This window comes from Oncorhynchus keta, chromosome 1 (assembly GCF_023373465.1).
Source record: "Oncorhynchus keta strain PuntledgeMale-10-30-2019 chromosome 1, Oket_V2, whole genome shotgun sequence".
Classification (NCBI taxonomy): domain Eukaryota; kingdom Metazoa; phylum Chordata; class Actinopteri; order Salmoniformes; family Salmonidae; genus Oncorhynchus; species Oncorhynchus keta.
The window spans coordinates 90616431-90637341 of NC_068421.1; the positions used below are offsets into that span (position 1 = coordinate 90616431).

At 43.9% G+C, this 20911-nt stretch overlaps 2 protein-coding genes across 4 annotated transcripts in view; one reads left to right on the forward strand and one right to left on the reverse strand.

The window, feature by feature from the left end:
• The window catches only part of cp (ceruloplasmin), a 33158-nt gene that overhangs the window by 2015 nt on the left and 10232 nt on the right, over window positions 1-20911 (reverse strand). The window contains exons 8-16 of the mRNA XM_052465149.1: window positions 18339-18479; window positions 18132-18176; window positions 13681-13895; window positions 13377-13527; window positions 12765-12977; window positions 11732-11939; window positions 11066-11205; window positions 9856-9984; window positions 8953-9059 (exon numbers count right to left, since the gene is read on the reverse strand). Of these exons, the coding sequence (XP_052321109.1) occupies window positions 8953-9059; window positions 9856-9984; window positions 11066-11205; window positions 11732-11939; window positions 12765-12977; window positions 13377-13527; window positions 13681-13895; window positions 18132-18176; window positions 18339-18479 (1349 nt within the window). The remainder of the gene's footprint in view (window positions 1-8952; window positions 9060-9855; window positions 9985-11065; window positions 11206-11731; window positions 11940-12764; window positions 12978-13376; window positions 13528-13680; window positions 13896-18131; window positions 18177-18338; window positions 18480-20911) is intronic.
• On the forward strand, window positions 14287-18077 carry LOC127908076 (uncharacterized). 3 transcript variants are annotated; one of them, XM_052465189.1, is made up of 2 exons: window positions 14287-16713; window positions 16761-18077. In XM_052465189.1, the coding sequence occupies exons 1-2, from the start codon at window positions 16100-16102 to the stop codon at window positions 17077-17079; spliced, it is 933 nt and encodes a 310-aa protein (XP_052321149.1). In that variant the 5' UTR covers window positions 14287-16099; the 3' UTR covers window positions 17080-18077. The 3 variants fall into 3 exon arrangements, with proteins under 3 accessions (XP_052321149.1, XP_052321146.1, XP_052321155.1); XM_052465186.1 differs by having other exon boundaries at window positions 16808-18077; XM_052465195.1 differs by having other exon boundaries at window positions 16902-18077.

A 20911-nucleotide genomic window follows, 5' to 3' on the forward strand; every position in this document is an offset into this window, starting at 1 on the left:
CACTACCACAATCTCCATAGACAAATATTGGCAGTTGAATGGCCTTATTGATGTGCTCAGTGACTTTCAACGTGGCACCGTCATAGGATGCCACCTTTCCAACAAGTCAGTTTGTCAAATTTCTGCACTGGTAAAGCTGCCCTGGCCAACTGTAAGTGTTGTTATTGTGAAGTGGAAACATCTAGAACAGAGCTGCCCGACCCTCTTCCTGGAGATCTACTGTCCTGTAGGTTTTCAGTCCAACTCTAATTTAGCATATCTGATTCAGCTAGTTAAGGTCTTGTTAGGCAGCTAATAAGTAGAACCAGCTGTGTTAAATTAGGGTTGGACTGAACCCACAGGACGGTAAATCTCCAGGAAGAAAGTTGGACTGAAAACCCACAGGACGGTAGATCTCCAGGAAGAGGGTTGGGCAGCCTTGGTCTAGGAGCAACAACTGCTCAGCCGCGACGTGGTAGGCCACACAAGCTCACGGAACGGGACTGCCGAGTGCTGATGCGCATTGCACGTAAAAATATTCTGTTCTCGGTTGCAACACTTATTACCAAGTTTCAAACAGCCTTTGGAAGCAACATCAGCACAAGAAGTGTTCGTCGGGAGCTTCATGGAATTTCCATGGCTGAGCAGCTGCACACAAGCCTAAAATCAGCAAATGCAACGCCGAGCATTGGAGGGAGTGGTGTAAATCTTGCCGTCTCTGGAGTGGTGGAAACGTGTTGATGAATCACGTTTCAACCATCTCGCAGTACAAGGGACGAATCTGAGTTTGGCGGATGCCAGGAGAACGCTACCTGCCCCAATGCATAGTGTCAACTGTAAAGTTTGGTGGAGGAGGAATAGTGGTCTGGGGCTGTTTATCATGGTTTGGGCTAGGCCCCTTAGTTCCAGTGATGGGAAATCTTAATGCTACACCATACAATGACATTCTTGACGATTCTGTGCTTTTCTAGTTCAGTGTAACAATGCCCCTGTGCACAAATCGAAGTCCATACTGAAATGGTTTGTTGAGATCGGTGTGGAAGAACTTGACTGGCCTGCAGAAAGCGCTGACCTCAACCCCATGAAACACCTTTTGGATGAATTGGAACGCGGACAGTGAGCCAGGCCTAATCGCCCAACGTCAATACCCAACCTCAATAATGCTCTTGTGGCTGAATGGATCAAGTCCCCACAGCAGTGTTCCAACATCTCGTGGAAAGCCTTCCCAGAAGAGTGGAGGCTGTTATTGCAGCAAAGGGGGGGGAACAACTCCATATTAATGCCCATGATTTTGGAATGAGATGTTGGACGAGCAGGTGTCCACATACTTTTGGTCATGTAGTGTACAGGTGAAGTCGGAAGTTTACATAAACCTCAGTCAAATACATTTAAACTCAGTTTTTCACAATTCCTGACATTTAATCCTAGTAAAAATTTGCTGTCTTAAGTCAGTTAGGATCACCACTTTATTTTAAGAATGTGAAATGTCAGAATAATAGTTGAGAATGGTTTATTTCAGCTTTTATTCCTTTCATCACATTCCCAATGGTTCAGAAGTTTACATACACTCAGTTAGTATTCGGTAGCATTGCCTTTAAATAGTTTAACTTGGGTTAAACGTTTCAGGTAGCCTTCCACAAGCTTCCCACAATAAGTTGGGTGAATGTTGGCCCATTCCTCCTGACAGAGCTGGGGTAACTGAGTCAGGTTTGTAGGCCTCCTTGCTCGCACACGCTTTTTCAGTTCTGCCCACAAATTTTCTATAGGATTGAGGTCAGGGCTTGGCCACTCCAATACCTTGACTTTGTAGTCCGTAAGCCATTTTTCCACAACTTTGGAAGTATGCTTGGGGTCATTGTCCATTTGGAAGACTCATTTGCAACCAAGCTTTAACTTCCTGACTGATGTCTTGAGATATTGCTTTGATATATCCACGTAATTTTCAGTCCTCATGATGCCATCTATTTTGTGAAGTGCACCAGTCCCTCCTGCAGCAAAGCACCCCCACAACATGATGCTGCCACCCCCGTGCTTCACGGTTGGGATGGTGTTCTTCGGCGTCCAAGCATCTTTTTCCTCCAAACATAACGATGGTCATTATGGCCAAACAGTTCTATTTTTGTTTCATCAGACCAGAGGACATTTCTCCAAAAAGTACAATCTTTGTCCCCATGTGCAGTTGCAAACCGTAGTCTGGCTTTTTTATGGCAGTTTTGGAGCAGTGGCTTCTTCCTTGCTGAGTGCCCTTTCAGGTTATGTCGATATAGGACTCGTTTTACTGTGAATATAGATACTTTGATACCTATTTCCTCCAGCATCTTCACAAAAGGACCTTTTGCTGTTGATCTGCAATTGATTTGCACTTTTTCCACCAAAGTACGTTCATGTCTAGGAGACAGAAAGCGTCTCCTTTCTGAGCAGTATAACGGCTGCGTGGTCTCATGGTGTTTATACTTGCGTACTATTGTTTGTACTGATGAATGTGGTGCCTTCAGGCGTTTGGAAATTGCTCCCAAGGATGAACCAGACTTGTGGAGGTCTACAATTTTTTTCTGAGGTTTTGGCTGATTTTCTTTTGATTTTCCCATGATGTCAAGCAAAGAGGCACTGAGTTTGAAGGTAGGCCTTGAAATACATCCACAGGAACACCCAATTGACTGAAATTATGTTAATTAGTCTATCAGAAGCATCTAAAGCCATGACATAATTTTCTGGAATATTCCAAGCTGTTTAAAGGCACAGTCAAGTTAGTGTATGTAAACTTCTGACCCACCAATTGTGATACAGTGAATTATAACTGAAATAATCTGTCTGTAAACAATTGTTGGAAAAATGACTTTTGTCATGCATAAAGTAGATGGCCTAACCCACTTGCCAAAATTATAGTTTGTCAACAAGAAATTTGTGGAGTGGTTGAAACTCTTAGTTTGCAGTCATTAAAACTCATTTATGTAAACTTCTGACTTCAATTGTGATGTGGGGGAATGTAGACAAACGCAGAACTGGGCCTATTTTTCTAGTTGCGATGTCAAATCAAATGTATTTGTCACATGCTTCGCAAACAACAGGTGTAGACTAACATGGAACCCAAACCGGCTGTGCGCGTGCGCCATCGTGCATAAATGGATTTTGTCCCCACACACCAAACTCCATCACGACACGCAGGTTAAAATATCAAAACAAACTCTGAACCAATTATATTCATTTGGGGACAGGTCGGAAAGCATTAAACATTTATGGAAATTTAGCTAGCTTGCTGTTGCTAGCTAATTTGTCCTGGGATATAAACATTGAGTTGTTATTTTACCTGAAATGCACAAGGTCCTCCACTCCGCCAATTAATCCACATATAAAATGGTCAACCGAATCGTTTCTAGTCATCTCTCCTCCTTCCAGGCTTTTTATTTTCTCTTGCGATTGGCAACTTTCATAAATGAGGTGCATTACCGCCACTGACCTCGTTCACGTGGGTACCTGCTTCTATAAACCAATGAGGAGATGGGGGAGGCAGGACTTGCAGTGCGATCTGCATCAGAAATAGAAATGACTTCTATTTTAGCCCTTGGCAACGCAGACGCTTGTTGGTGCGCGCGAGTAATATAGATTTCTCAATTTATTTTGCAACGCGACCGGTGTAGTCAGCCTGTAACAGTGACATGTTTACCTACGGATGTACGATGTCATGTAAGCATTAACGATTATCAGATGCACCGTTATTTACGATTCAACGTTTTAAGGGTTTCCCAAACAAGCACGTAGAGATAACGTAGAGATAACGTTAGGTAAGTTCAATCTTATACCGATATGATCGAAAGAAAAACATCGCTGCTCTCGGATCAGCTTCCTCCATTAAAATTTTACCTTAACATTAGTATTATTCCACAATATTGATGACGGATTAGCACCTAGAGAGAGATTATCGCCTGTGACTGTAAGTAGGCTATTGAGGGTTAGGTACTGTACATTATTTGCGCACATCATGAAACACATTGAGGCAAAAAAAATAGACGGTAGCCTAGTAGCAAAATAAAATCAATTGATTGAACTTTACCTTTCTTTAAATATGATTGAAATAGCCTATATAGGCCCATGAAGCCGATCCTATGAATATTTTTATGCTGTCATCTCGGTTTTCATTTGAAGCATACTTTTATCATTCACTTGTTTGTAACAATTGCAAATACTTTGAGAACTTTGAATTTGTAGTCAACTTAGTTCTGAAGTTAATGGCGGTCACCGTCAGACCATAGACTTTAAAGTCAGTAGAGAGTGATAGCGCTGACATCATCCAAAAAATAGACCAGAGCCTGTCGTTTCCAATTGGAGCAAATTAACCATAGCGTGCAGAACAAGCAAGGAGGTATGGCAGAGCCAAGCACGAGCTAGTGAAACCCTATTGGTGCGTTATAGCAAGTATTTGCATATTTCTGAAGTGCGCTTGTGAAATAACTCAATTTGCCTTTGCACTCCTTCTAAAAAAATGTTTTAACTTTTGTTTTACTTTGGCAAAGGGTAAAGTCTACAAAACTTTGTCCACTTCATAACAGATTGTAGTTTTGGGAACAGAAAGCTGTATTGAGATCAAATGTTTAATCGATGAGAACATTTTGCCGAATGTCGGCCAAAATCCATCTCGCTCCTTCTTCACCCTCTGCCAGCCACTGGCCTGGAAACGCCAACTGGATGCTTGGGTTCATACATCCGGTGAAACACCTGGCTCATTGTTCTAACTCTGGTATTCCTACGGACAACTTCTGATGTTGCGTGAAGCCTGAAGTATTTGAATTTGAAGCTCGCCATATTGCTGAATAGGCTGAAGTATAATAAGCAGTAGCCTGTATTCGTGGATGCCAAGGGAACTAATTAAACACATTTTTGTGTTTCATAAGTTTTCTTCAATTTGCAAGAAGCTGAATCTTTCTCATCGCGTGTAGCCCATCTATTTTATGCTGGCTGGTCAAAAAGAGTATGACATTGTTGCCGCCCGTAGCATTGAATGTAAGGCAAGCCAGAGAGCATTTGACCTCAGTTGAGAATTTTCTTTCAAAAAGGTATTAAATAATGGCCAATCAGCGTTGAGCTAAACTGAGTGAGCGCCACTGTGAATGGTCCTGGTGCACCAAAAAAATAAATGTCAAGAGAAATCAGTTTGGGTTTGGCTTCACGTCAAAAGCAAAACGTTATTGACAGAATATAACTTGAATTGTTGCATTTAGTTGTCGATGTCTTCCGGTGGCTAGCTAGCTAAAATTGGCCCATCCCTAAGTTAGTCATGGATGGAGATAGGGATTTGAACTTGGGGTTTTACTTAATTGTCCGTACTGGTCAATGATTATAACGGTGATTCTGATCCAACCATAAATTAATACATTGTTTCCCTGGCCTGAGAGGATGGAAGTTCAATATGTAGCTAGATATAGTAGGCTAATGTTAACTAGCTGGCTCATCGTTGCCCATGAAAGGCAGTTAGGCTAGCGAGCAAGCTTTTTGCCAGGTAGCTTAGGACAACAAGCACTAAACGCATGTACTGTATGACAGTCATAGACCATTTCATCAACATGAAAGAGAGGAGGATGGCATTGACATTTCTCTAGAAGTAGGGTGAGTAAATGTATTTTCTACACACACACACACACACACACACACACACACCAGTGGAGGCTGCTCAGGGGAGAAAGGCTCATAATAATGGCTGGAACAGAGCCAATGGAATGGCATCAAACACATAGAAACCATGTGACACATAGAAACCATGTGACACATAGAAACCATGTGACACATAGAAACCATGTGACACATAGAAACCATGTGTTTGATACCATTCCACTGATTCCGTTCCAGCCTTTCCCATGAGCCTGTCCTCACCAACTAAGGTGCCACCAACCTCATGTGACACACACACACAGACACACACACACACAGAGAGAGAGAAATCAGAACTATTGAAAACTACATCATATTTAGCTTACGTTGATTGGACTAAATTGTTTTTGGTATCTTTTAGTTGTCACTGTATGAGACTACTCCTAGGTGATTTGATAATGTTGAAGTGTAAATGGTTCTGGAATAGTGGAGGCAGCTCCTGTTTTCTTTGAGACCTGCGTTAACTCTCCGTGGTTCTAAATCAATAGTTTTAGGAAAGGTCAGAAACATTACCTTGCCTGACCATGCTGTAGGTCATGTAGCTGTTTGTTACATGCATTATGCTTTGTGAACTTCACTGAACAGAGGTTAAGGTTCAGATTTGTGATGAAACAAAGGTGTGGTTGAATTTATTCTGAACTAACAGGTTATAGCGCAAACGCAATTTATCACAACACATACAGTGCATTGGGAAAGTATTCAGACCCCTTGCATTTTTACGCATTTTGTTACGTTACAGCCTTATTCTGAAATGGATTAATGAGTTTTTCCCTTAATTAATCTACACACAATACCCCATAATGACATCACAATACCCCATAATGACATCACAATACCCCATGATGACATAACAATAACCATTAATTACAAAGCAAAAACTGTTTTTATTAGCACTTTTACAAATGTATTAAATGAAAAAATCTGAAATGTAACATTTACATCAGTATTCAGACCCTTTACTCAGTACTTTGTTGAAGATCCTTTAGCAGCGATTACAGACTCAAGTCTTCTTGGGTATGACGCTACAAGCTTGGCAAATCTGTATTTGGGGAGTTTCTCCCATTCTTCTCTGCAGATCCTCTCAAACTCTGTCAGGTTGGATGGGGAGCATCGCTGCACAGCTATTTTCAGGTCTCTCCAGAGATGTTAGATCGGTGTCCGGGCTGTGGCTGGGCTATTCAAGGGCATTCGGAGACATGTCCCGAAGCCACTCCTGCATTCTCTGGGCTGTGTGCTAAGGGTCGTTGTCCTGTTGGAAGGTGAACCTTCACCCCAGTCTGAGGTCCTGAGTGCTCTGGAGCAGGTTTTCATCAAGGATCTCTCTGTACTTTGCTCCGTTAATCTTTCCCTCGATCGTGACTAGTCTCCCAGTCCCTGCCGCTGAAAAACATCCCCACAGCATGATGCTGCCACCACCATGCTTCACTGTAGGGATGGTGCCAGGTTTCCTCCAGATGTGACGCTTGTTATTCAAGCCAAAGAGTTCAATCTTGGTTTCATCAGAACAGAGAATCTTGTGCCTTTTACTGAGGAGTGGCTCCTTCCATTTAAGAATGATGGAGGTCACTGCGTTCTTGGGGACCTTCAATGCTACCCTTCCCCAGATCTATGCCTTGACACAAACCAGTCTCGGAGCTCTACGGACAATTCCTTTGACCTCGTGGCTTGGTTTTTGACATTCACTGTCAACTGTGGGACCTTATATAGACAGGTGTGCCTTTCCAAATCATGTCCAATCAATTGACTTTACCACAGGTGGACTCCAATCAAGTTGTAGAAACATTATTATTTTCATTTTTTTTTTTTTTCACCTTTATTTAACCAGGTAGGCTAGTTGAGAACAAGTTCTCATTTACAACTGCGACCTGGCCATTTCAAGGATGATCAATGGAAACAGGATGCACCGGAGCTCAATTTCGAGTCTCATAGAAAAGGGGCTGAATACTTATTTAAATATGTAGGTTTTTTTTTGCTTTTATTTTTAATACATTTACAAACATATCTAAAAACCTGTTTTCGCTTTGTCATTATGGGGTATTGTATGTAGATTGATGAGGATAAACATTAATTTAATCTATTTTATAATAAGGCTCCTGAGTAGCACAGCAGTGTAAGGCACTTCATCTCAGTGCAAGAGGCGTTACTACAGTCCCTGGTTCAAATCCAGGCTGTATCACCTCCGGGCGGGATTGGGAGTCCCATAGGGCAGCGCACAATTGGCCCAGTGTCGTCCGGGTTTGGCCGGGGTAGGCCGTCATTGTAAATATTCATTTGTCCCTAACTGACTTGCCTAGTTAAATTAAGGTTAAATAAAAAAAAATACGGCTGTAACGTAATGAAATGTGGAAAAGGCGAAGGGATCTGAATATTTTCCAAAGGCACCGTATGTTGTAATATAGCTTTTTGTTTTGACATGTTTTGGCTTCTCCAGTGACTTTACCCATGAACCACTACTGATGATAATAACTGGATCCAAGATGTACGACCGTTGTTTTCAAAGTAATCTATTCACTTTCACATACACGATTCTCTATCCAGGTTGTATGCGATTTATGCGACCAACATCACATGCGCGCAGCAGTATGTGCAGCGCGAGCAGCGACAACGTCGTCATGTCATCCAAACACATGACATTTGATGAATATAAAATGTTAATATCTTCCGCTGTAAGTGATTTGAAAAAAGATCGGCCCAGCGATAATAATTTGGATGTTTTGTGCATAAAGGTGATGACTAAATTGTCTTAAGATGTCAAGTCTTAAATTGTCTTATTAGGAATTATTGAAATAGTCTTTCTGGGCTGGGCATCAGGTAAACTGCAATACCAGGTCAAAACTGTGTTTTTCGACTGGAACCCTGGCCCCTTGGGCTTAATGGCACCAATAAATAGTTAAAGATCATAGTGACCGTGACTAGAAAGTTTTTTGTTTGACAGTTCTGCTAATCGTAATTTACATAGGCTTTCCAGGGCAGACCAGGGCTTTTGGCAACGCTATGTTGCTCTGCCGTAGCCGACCATCGGAGCTCGTGACTTCACGCTCCAGACCGGACACTGGGGGCCGAGTCAGACATCTTGATTCTATGTTTAGCGGAGATCTTCTGTGACTAAAGTGACTCGGAATGGGTAAAAAAAAAAACTTTGGCTGCTGTACGTGTGGTCTGGATCACTCGTAGATGTTTTTATGTGTGTAAGTCTGAGAAACATCTTGGCTACTAAAGACAGAACCTTCTTACGATCTAACAATGATCTCAACGCTACTAAAGGCTTTGGGAAACAAGACCCTGATCTAGAGATTGAGTTTGTGGCTCAGTTTGTGTTCTCTCATTTACCTTGTTGACGTCGACTGTGGAGTAATAAGCTCCCACACTGCATGTCTCCTGTTTGTCTGTAGGCCCAGCTGTCTTGGGGACATACCATGTGTATGTCTGGGTCTCACCTGTATGGGACAACTCTTCTTTAGGAAACTAACTCTCACTCACTACAAAGTTGTTATTATGTAGAGCAGGGTCATGAAATATATATGAGTAACCATAGTAATAAAAGATCAATGACACATAGGTTTTTGTTGCGATCAAAAGTACTTTCTGCTATTGAAACGACTACATATCACTCACAAATCCAATCTCAATCAAACTAGCTGGTCAAATCCAATGTCTAAAACACTAGCTGGTCAAATCCAATGTGTATATCACTAGCTGGTCAAATCCAATGTCTATATCACCAGCTGGTCAAATCCCATGTCTATAAAAACTAGCTGGTCAAATCAATGTCTATAAAAACAAGCTGGTCAAATCCAATGTCTATAAAAACTAGCTGGTCAAATCCAATGTCTATAAAAACTAGCTGGTCAAATCCAATGTCTATAAAAACTAGCTGGTCAAATCCAATGTCTACATCACTAGCTGGTCAAATCCAATGTCTACATCACTAGCTGGTCAAATCCAATGTCTACATCACTAGCTGGTCAAATCCAATGTCTACATCACTAGCTGGTCAAATCCAATGTCTACATCACTAGCTGGTCAAATCCAATGTCTACATCACTAGCTGGTCAAATCCAATGTCTACATCACTAGCTGGTCAAATCCAATGTCTACATCACTAGCTGGTCAAATCCAATGTCTACATCACTAGCTGGTCAAATCCAATGTCTACATCACTAACTGGTCAAATCCAATGTATAAATCACCAGCTGGTCAAATGCAATGGATTATGGGTGCTGTTTATTTTACCTGGCTTAGTTTCTTTGACTTGTGGAACGTCTGTCTTCACCCCGTGTGCGTGAATAGAGTAAGTTCTTGTGGCCATGTTCTTGAAGACTATATTGACTTTGTCACCAATGTCTGCGTGGATCATAGGGCCTGGGGAACGAAACGAGAGGCGTCATCAATCAGGATTCATAACAGGTCAGTTTAATAATGAAAATAATGTCAAGTCATCGTTTGGTCCCTGGGAAGTAAAGTATGGCAATTAAATTCCATATGTTATGTACATATAAGCCTACTGTACCGCCAAACCCTTTATTCTACAACTTACCCAGACCCAAACCCTTTATACTACAACTTACCCAGAACCAAACCCTTTATTCTACAACTTACCCAGAACCAAACCCTTTATTCTACAACTTACCCAGAACCAAACCCTTTATTCTACAACTTACCCAGAACCAAACCCTTTATTCTACAACTTACCCAGAACCAAACCCTTTATTCTACAACTTACCCAGAACCAAACCCTTTATTCTACAACTTACCCAGAACCAAACCCTTTATTCTACAACTTACCCAGAACCAAACCCTTTATTCTACAACTTACCCAGAACCAAACCCTTTATTCTACAACTTACCCAGAACCAAACCCTTTATTCTACAACTTACCCAGAACCAAACCCTTTATTCTACAACTTACCCAGAACCAAACCCTTTATTCTACAACTTACCCAGAACCAAACCCTTTATTCTACAACTTACCCTTTATACTACAACTTACCCAGAACCAAACCCTTTATTCTACAACTTACCCAGAACCAAACCCTTTATTCTACAACTTACCCAGAACCAAACCCTTTATTCTACAACTTACCCAGAACCAAACCCTTTATTCTACAACTTACCCAGAACCAAACCCTTTATACTACAACTTACCCAGAACCAAACCCTTTATTCTACAACTTACCCAGAACCAAACCCTTTATTCTACAACTTACCCAAACCCTTTATACTACAACTTACCCAGAACCAAACCCTTTATTCTACAACTTACCCAGAACCAAACCCTTTATTCTACAACTTACCCAGAACCAAACCCTTTATTCTACAACTTACCCAAACCCTTTATACTACAACTTACCCAGAACCAAACCCTTTATTCTACAACTTACCCAGAACCAAACCCTTTATTCTACAACTTACCCAGAACCAAACCCTTTATTCTACAACTTACCCAGGATCCCCAGGTGTTGCATGTCTGCTGATCTCTCCTTCTGTTTGGTGAATTTATTGTTGGTGAACTCCCTGTACACAACCTTCTTGTATATGGAGCCGATGAACTTACCCTGTTTATCAATGAAAGCATTTCCTGGACTGGAGACAAAGAAAACATACTGATGTATTGTAGATCCGTGTCTCAAACATGGAACACAAATGTTTCTAGGGTTATGGCTGCGGTTAGGGTTGAGCTGGGGTTAGGGTTGAGCTGGGGTTAGGGTTGAGCTGGGGTTAGGGTTGAGCTGGGGTTAGGGTTGTGGCTGGGGTTAGGGTTGAGCTGGGGTTAGGGTTGAGCTGGGGTTAGGGTTGAGCTGGGGTTAGGGTTGAGCTGGGGTTAGGGTTGAGCCGGGGTTAGGGTTGAGCCGGGGTTAGGGTTGAGCCGGGGTTAGGGTTGAGCCGGGGTTAGGGTTGAGCCAGGGTTAGGGTTGAGCCGGGGTTAGGGTTGAGCCGGGGGTTGAGCCGGGGTGGCTGGGGTTAGGGTTGAGCCGGGGTTAGGGTTGAGCCGGGGTTAGGGTTGAGCCGGGGTTAGGGTTGAGCCGGGGTTAGGGTTGAGCCGGGGTTAGGGTTGGGCCGGGGTTAGGGTTGAGCCGGGGTTGTGGACATGAAGTTACGGTTAGATTACCTCTGTGTGAGGCCATGGTACATCTCCTGTTCCCAGGTCCGGTTGGGGGAGTAGTCCCAGTCTATCTCCATGGCAGCAATGTAGTAGGTCTTCGAGTGGAGCATGATCTCTGACTGCCTGTTGAACATACTACACTTCTGCACAGTGTAGTTGGCCCTCATACCTCCCTGGTAATGGTCCGTCGTCTTGCACACCACCTCAAACTGACCTGGAGGGGGGGGGGGAACAAATGCATTGTCTGTCATTATAATTCGTTTTAATTGATTTGCAATTAGAACGGAAGTAAACATTTACGATTCTGTCTTTCTGTCTGCCCCTCCTTCCACCCATCTCTCCATTAGTCCATCTGCCCCTCCATCCATCCATCTCTCCATTAGTCCATCTGCCCCTCCATCCATCCATCTCTCCATTAGTCCATCTGCCCCTCCATCCATCCATCTCTCCATTAGTCCATCTGCCCCTCCATCCATCCATCTCTCCATTAGTCCATCTGCCCCTCCATCCATCCATCTCTCCATTAGTCCATCTGCCCCTCCATCCATCCATCTCTCCATTAGTCCATCTGCCCCTCCATCCATCCATCTCTCCATTAGTCCATCTGCCCCTCCATCCATCCATCTCTCCATTAGTCCATCCGCCCCTCCATCCATCCATCCATCTCTCCATCCATCCATCCATCCATCCATCCATCCATCCATCCATCCATCCATCCATCCATCCATCCATCTCTCCATTAGTCCATCTGCCCCTCCATCCATCCATCTCTCCATTAGTCCATCCGCCCCTCCATCTATTCATCCATCCACTCACTCACCCACTCATCCATCCATCTTCCTTCCATTCATTCCTCCATGCATCCATCCATCTCTCCATTAGTCCATCCAACCATCCGTCCATCCCTCTATTCATCCATCCACTCACCCACTCATCCATCCATCCTTCCTTCCATTCATCCATCCACTCACCCACTCATCCATCCATCCTTCCTTCCATTCATCCATCCACTCATCCCTCCATCCATAATGTGTCTTACCCATGCTGTCTGGCTCCATCATGACAGTGTGGGAGATGTGAGGGAACACGTTCATGACGTCTCTGCGTGTCTCTCTGTAGATGAACCTATTCCCTTCAAAGTAAAGGCCGTGGATATCAGCCTCCGAGCCCAGGCCAGACAGGTGCCAAGACACCTTGTCCCCCTTACACATGGTCAACCCTGGAAGGTTCCCATACATGTAGCCATTGATCGCTGTGGGAACAGGAAATGGAAAAGTTAGTGCCCTATAGAAGACCAGTGAGAGGTTGAAACGTGTTAGGTTGTTGGTAACTGCTCTGTGTTTTGGTGTTTACTTTTTTTAATGCATAGGGAAATCCCATTACAATATAGGCTTTTTGAAAGTAACTGAGATGGAATGAGTTTAATTACAACTTTGCCAAAGATGTATATGTTTTGTAGCTGGATTAGCATCACAGTTTAACACGTTTCCATGATAGAGCAGTGTTCTACGGCTGTGTTTACACAAGCAGACCAATTCTGATCTATTTCCACTAATTTGGTCTTTTGACCAATCAGATCAGCTATTTAACAAATAGTTGCGTAAAAGACCAGAACCGGGCTGCGTGTGTAAACAAAGCCTAAAAGACTCACAGTGCATTTTGTTAGATTCCTGGAAGTCCTCGTCCTCCTTGTTGACAGTTTTGGGAGCCTTGGTAAACTGGTTAATGTTGTCATCCAGGAACCAGCTCAGGTTCTCATCAAACACTGTAGCCAGCATGTGGAACTCCTTGTTGACGTTTTTCTGAAATGGGAAATAAACGTGAAAATATTTGATATGAGTGCTCTGTCTCTATTTGACCTTTTTCTAATGCCAAGTCAGCTGATGAACACATTACAGATTCAATATTTCAACACACTGACAATAAAGGTATTCAAGCCAATTCCATTTCTTTACCTGTTTCCCTTTTTTGAGGGTCTTTTTTTTGCAGACCAGGAGGGGTCCAACAAGGCCGGAGCTGGTGTCTTTCACAGCGTCCACGGCTGAGTAGTAGAAGTATGTAATGCAGTCTGCATCGTCCGCCACCGGCCCGCCACCCTTAGGGACCACCCACTCATAGGTGTGGGTGGTGCCTGGTTTGACCAGCGCTGCCGGGGGAGGGGTTACAGTTCCTGGAGGGTAGGGATTAGAGGTTAATAAGATAAAGATTCCATAGCTTGGTGATTAGTTGAATAAACGGTCTGTGTTACGGCAAAAACAGAAGGACCAGGATTAGAGCTGTCCCAGAAAACATGCCCAAAACATTGGCACCACGTGTGCCCAATGTGGGCTAAAATATTGGCACCACGTGGGCCTAATGCGGGCTAAAATATTGGCACCACGTGGGCCCAATGCGGGCTAAAATATTGGCACCACGTGGGCCTAATGCGGGCTAAAATATTGGCACCACGTGGGCCTAATGCGGGCTAAAATATTGGCACCACGTGGGCCCAATGTGGGCTAAAATATTGGCACCACGTGGGCCCAATGTGGGCTAAAATATTGGCACCACGTGTGCCCAATGTGGGCTAAAATATTGGCACCACGTGGGCCTAATGCGGGCTAAAATATTGGCCCGATGCACCTTTGCTATTTTAATAGGAATTTATTTATAATATATTGATTACAATTTAACTCGATGCATAAATTTCATAATTTTACAAGCCTTCAAGGTGTTTAGGGAACGTGTTAACCAAATGTATCATGCATATACACTGCATATACATATATACACTGCATATACATATATACACTGCATATACATATATACACTGCATATACACATACATTCCTAATATTGAGTTGCACCCTCTTTTGCCATCAGAACAGCCTCAATTCATCAGGTCATGGACTCTACAAGGTGTTGAAAGCGTTCCACAGGGATGCTGGCCCATGTTGGCTGGATGTACTTTGAGTGGCGGACCATTCTTGATACACACGGGAATCTGTTGAGCTTTTAAAACCCCACAGCGTTGCAGTTCTTGACAGACTCAAACCGTGTGCGCCTGGCACCTACTGTACTACCATACCCCGTTCAAAGGCACTTCAATATTTTTGTCTCTCCCATTCACCCTATGAATGGCACACATACACAATCCCATGCCTCAATTGTCTCAAGGCTTAAAAATATTTATTTAACCTGTCTCCTCCCCTTCAGATACACTGATTTGAAGTGGATTAAACAAGTGACATCAATAAGGGATCATGGCTTTCACCTGGATTCACCTGGTCAGTCTGTCATGGAAAGAGCAGGTGTTCCTAATGTTTTGTACACTTTTTTTTAACAAGATGTGACATGCACTTATTTGAAGGGGAAATCAACAGTTGAAACAATGACAAAGCGAAACAATAGTAAATCCAAGGGGATGTGGCCGGAGAAATGTAAACATTCTCAAATTCATGGACAGAGCTATGGATGGAAGGACTGACCATCCATGACATCAACATTATAGTTTTAACCATGTTTTGAGGCTATACAGTGTTTGTTTGTAAACAAAGTAAATATAAACAATCTTGTATTTTGGGTTCTGATGGGGTACGAAAGTTGAACTAAGCTCATGAGGTATTTATAAGTTATGTTCTTGAAGAATCAATGAGAACCTACAGTAGCGTTCATTTATAAGTCCAAACATTGAGGTAGTAACTACAGATTGCCCCTTTAGGAACTTTTTAAAGACTGCATCATTGACAGTGTACAAGATCGAAAAACATTGGCCATCACACAACAGAACACAGACACTCAGTAAAATAAAGAGAGTGTGAGAACTGTGTGCAAACCACACCCCAAAATATTAAAATGAGCCCCCGCCTTTAGCTGGACTTGGTGTGGGCTAGCTCCTATTGGGCTGGTGTGGGCTAGCCCCTATTGGGTTGGTGTGGGCTAGCCCCTATTGGGTTGGTGTGGGCTAGCCTGTGCTGGGCTTGGTGGGGCTAGCCTGGGCTGGGCTTGGTGTGGGCTAGCATGTGCTGGGCTTGGTGTGGGCTAGCCTGTGCTGGGCTTGGTGTGGGCTAGCCTGGGCTGGGCTTGGTGTGGGCTAGCATGGGCTGGGCTTGGTGTGGGCTAGCCTGTGCTGGGCTTGGTGGGGCTAGCCTGGGCTGGGCTTGGTGTGGGCTAGCATGTGCTGGGCTTGGTGTGGGCTAGCCTGTGCTGGGCTGGCCCATGTTGAGGTGGTGTGGGCTAGTCTGTGTGAAAGGTTGGTGTAGGCGATCCCGTGTTGGGCTGATGTGGGATTGGTGTAAGCTAGCCTGTGTTGAGCTTTTTGTGGGCTAGCCCAATGTTGGGCTGGTGTGGGCTAGTCCGTGCCCATCTTGCCCACCAAAAAGCCACACGGGGCCAATGGGGTCATGTTTTCTGGGTATCTTTCTCTTAGACTGCCCTTCTCTGTGTCAAGACTGCCCTTCTCTGTGTCAAGACTGCCCTTCTCTGTGTCAAGACTGCCCTTCTCTGTGTCAAGACTGCCCTTCTCTGTGTCAAGACTGCCCTTCTGTGTGTCAAGACTGCCCTAATGTGTGTCAAGACTGCCCTTCTCTGTGTCAGGGAGACTCTCTGCCAAAGCTGACTCTCTCCTCTGTTCTCATCCTTCTAGATCTATCTGCTGCCTTCGACACCGGGAACCATCAGATCCTCCTCTCCACCCTCTCAGGGCTGGACGTCTCAGGCTCTATCAGATCCTCCTCTCCACCCTCTCAGGGCTGGACGTCTCAGGCTCTATCAGATCCTCCTCTCCACCCTCTCAGGGCTGGACGTCTCAGGCTCTATCAGATCCTCCTCTCCACCCTCTCAGGGCTGGACGTCTCAGGCTCTATCAGATCCTCCTCTCCACCCTCTCAGGGCTGGGCGTCTCAGGCTCTATCAGATCCTCCTCTCCACCCTCTCAGGGCTGGACGTCTCAGGCTCTATCAGATCCTCCTCTCCACCCTCTCAGGGCTGGACGTCTCAGGCTCTATCAGGTCCTCCTCTCCACCCTCTCAGGGCTGGACGTCTCAGGCTCTATCAGATCCTCCTCTCCACCCTCTCAGGGCTGGACGTCTCAGGCTCTATCAGATCCTCCTCTCCACCCTCTCAGGGCTGGGTGTCTCAGGCTCTATCAGATCCTCCTCTCCACCCTCTCAGGGCTGGACGTCTCAGGCTCTATCAGATCCTCCTCTCCACCCTCTCAGGGCTGGACGTCTCAGGCTCTATCAGATCCTCCTCTCCACCCTCTCAGGGCTGGGTGTCTCAGGCTCTATCAGATCCTCCTCTCCACCCTCTCAGGGCTGGACGTCTCAGGCTCTGCACCCTCCTGGATTGCATGCTACTTGGCAGACCTCTCCTAGCAGATGACGTGGAGAGGATCTGTGTCTGCACCACGTACTCTCACGTGTCCCACGGCTCGGGTTCTAGGCCCTCTCCTATTGCCTCCATACACCAAGTAACTGGGCCCTATCATATCTTCACATGGTGAGGAATACCTTTCATGAACTAACGCTTTACTTTTTTAGTTTTTCGTCTTACTAGCTCTTTGCTGATATCTATTTTTTTGAGGAAAAATGTCCTTACTATGACTGTGATATGTGGTTGTCCAACCCAGCTACAGTATCTTAACTTCATTTACTGTAAGTCACTCTGGATAAGAGTGTCTGCTAAATGACTAACGTGTAAATGTAAAATTGGGCCTACGGTCATAATATGTTCGGTGCTTATTCTGGGCAGGTGTAAATGTGTGTACACTGCCAGCAGGGCTCAGTAACTAACCAGCCACTACTGTAGCTAATGTCCTCGGTTCCACTGTCTTAGACTTTACACTGTGGATGTCTAGCATCACTACCTAGCAAGAGCAAATGAAGTGACATTGTTTAGTTTTATTTGGACCGAGTTTGGTAAGAGAAAGATCCTGGTGACCAAACATAAAACATCCCTGGCCAGCTGGCCGGGTCCCCACCTCTTCCTCAGTGTGGCTGAACACCTGCAGGAACTGGATACCAGGGTTTGGGGTCAATTCTATTTAAATTCCAGTCAATTCAGAAAGTAATGGCTCGATTCAATCCGTAGTGCTGAAGATCCGTGCTGTAGCATAATTTCCATTTAAAGGTCATTTTCGATTGAGCCGACATATGCAGCGTTTGCAATGAATGCAGTCTCTACTAAAGCAGGAACATCACCTTTAAATTTCAAACGCAGTCTCCGCGAACGATGGCACACTGCCTTTACATTTATATCACGCTGTAGCGCCGATCATTAGTGCTACGGATTGAATCGGGCCCGTTGAAAAGCATTAAATAAAGTTGGAACTCCAATTGACTGGCATTGAAATTAAATTGACCCTTGCTGGATACTGTAGTTCTATAGAAAAAAGAAGAAAAAAATAGGCATAAATGAGTGTACTTACTCGTCTCCTTCTTGATTTCTCTGAGTTTTTTGGCAGTGTAGGATTCTGTGAAAGCATTACGAGCGTTAATTGATGGTAAGGAGACGTTTGTCACTGAAAGGAAACTTTTTTTTTTTACAACAAAAAATAATGTTAAACGGTGTTGTCTTGAAAAAGAAAAGGGGAGTCGTACACTCTGGGAGCTGATTATTAATTACAACCTCTAACCTTCCAGTTCGTTATAGTAGAGAGTCCCTGACTGCTCGACGCTGTACTGCACTCCATGTGGCTGCATGGAGAAAGGACGGCTGGCCTTGTTCTTAAACACCACCTTGATGGTGTCTTCCTCCTCGGCCCTGATCACAGGACCTGCAACACACACGGCAGCCATTCAGTCATTAATACATTTGTGGAAATATGCCATTTAAAAAATACGCTTTTATCCAAAGTAACAAAAAGTATGCATGCATTAAAAGAAATTGGGTGGTCCCGGGTATCGAACCCACTATCCAAGTGTTGCCATGATCTACCATGTATTATAAACTGGGTGGTTCAAGCCCTGAATGCTGATTAGCTGACAGCCATGGTATATCAGACTGTACACCACAGGTATGACAAAACATATATTTTTTACTGCTCTAATTACATTGGTAACCAGTTTTATAATAGCAGTAAGGCACCTCGGAGGTTTGTGGTATATGGCCAATATACCACAGCTAAGGGCTTTATCCAGGCACTCCGCGTTGCGTCGTGCTGAGAACAGCCCACAGCTCTGGTATATTTGCCATATACCACAAACCTCCGGGGTGCCATTGCTTAAATCTACAGAGGACCCACTACAAGACTAAGGGGATAGTTCTCCTAGTCCCGGAGCAACAGAATCAACCTGCAGTATGAATGAACTACAGTGACTAGTGGAAGTCTACACATCCATTGTATAGTCTTCACATTTTATAAATTACCTCTAAAAAGGGATTCAATTGGATTTACAGAGTTAGAGGCATAAATATCACCAAAAATGCTAACCACCCATTTTAGTGGTGAGAGGTTAGCATGTTTTCGGGGCATGATCTTTGTAACTTTCTCTCTCATCATTATTCATTATTAATTTGTGATTATCTGTAGTCAGGGAGGCATCCACATTAATGTGAAAGCGTTCAGAAACTTATTCTGTTCTTATTTACAATAAAAAGTGACTCCAAAATGACACAATTCATTATTACCCAATAATTTATATTTTTATTTTTTTGATTGAACCTCGCTTAGTTAAATAAAGTCAGTTAAGAACAAATTCTTATTTGCAATGATGGCCTTTCAAAGGGCAAAAGGCCTCCTATGGGGACAGGGGCCTGGGATTAAAAAAATATTTAAAAAGTACAATATATAAATATAGAACAAAACACACATCACAACAAGAGAGTCAACATTACCTAAAGAGACCTAAAGGCAACAACAGAGCAAGGCAGCAACACATGACAACACAGCATGGTAGCAACACAACATGACAACAACATGGTAGCAACACAACATGACAACATGGTAGCAACATAACATGGTAGCAGCACAAAACAGGGTACAAACATTGTTGGGCACAGACAACAGCACAAAGGGCAAGAAGGTAGAGACAACAATACATCACACAAAGCAGCCACAACTATCAGTAAGAGTGTCCACGATTGAGTCTTTGAATGAAGAGATTGAGATAAAACTGTCCAGTTGAGTGTGTTGTTGCAGCTCGTTCCAGTCGCTAGTTGCAGCGAACTGAAAAGGCGAGCGACCCAGGGATGTATGTGCTTTGGGGATTTTTAACTGAATATGACTGGCAGAACAGGTGTTGTATTTGGAGGATGAGGGCTGCAGTAGATATCTCAGATAGAGGGGAGTGAGGCTTTAAGAGGGTTTTTATAAATAAGCATCAACCAGTGGGTCTTGCGACGGGTATACAGAGATGACTAGTTTACAGAGGAGTATAGAGTGCAGTGATGTGTCCTATAAGGAGCATTGTTGGCAAATCTGATGGCCGAATAGTAAAGAACATCTAGCCACTCGAGAGCACCGTTACCTGCCGATCTATAAAAGACTTCGCCATAATCTAGCATGGGTAGGCTGGTCATCTGAATCAGGGTTAGTTTGGCTGCTGGGGTGAAAGAAGAGCGATAACAATAGAGGAAACCAAGTCTAGATTTAACTTTAGCCTGCAGCTTTGATATGTGCTGAGAGACGGACAGTGTACCGTCTAGCCATACTCCCTTGAGGTGACTACCTCAAGCTCTAAACCCTCAGAGGTAGTAATAACATCTGTGGGAGGAGGGGCATTCTTCTTACCAGACCACATGACCTTTTGTTTTGGAGGTGTTTAGTTAAGGGCAGAGAAAGCTTGTTGGACACTAAGAAAGCTTTGTTGTAGAGCGTTTAACACAAAATCCAGGGAGGGCACAGCATTAGGCACAACATAATCCAAAGCACATCCAAAACAAACTACAAGTTTGTAGAATCACATGTTTGATGTGTATTTAGTCATTGCGTGCTCGGAATATGGGACCAAATACAACATTTTTAACTACTAGTGAATTTGTCCGAATAGTAATGACACCTGCAAACGGGGGAGACATAAAGTGCTTTAATTTCTATAGAGCAAAAAAATATATTTAAGAAAATACTCTGAAGTTAAAGGAGTGTCTATTGTTTTCATCAAAATTGTTCAAGCTCAGGGCCTCCCGGGTGGCGCAGTGGTCTAAGGCCAGTCGATGCACAATTGGCCTAGCGTCGTCCGGGTTAGGGAGGGTTTGACCAGTAGGGAT

What these genes read in the sequence shown, in the direction of transcription:
- LOC127908076 (XM_052465186.1), top strand. Translation starts at nt 16,100, where the DNA reads ATGGGGTCATGTTTTCTGGGTATCTTTCTCTTAGACTGCCCTTCTCTG. An exon ending in GACGTCTCAGGCTCTATCAG is followed by an intron (nt 16,714 to 16,807) that starts GTCCTCCTCTCC and finishes AGGCTCTATCAG; the next exon opens with ATCCTCCTCTCCACCCTCTC.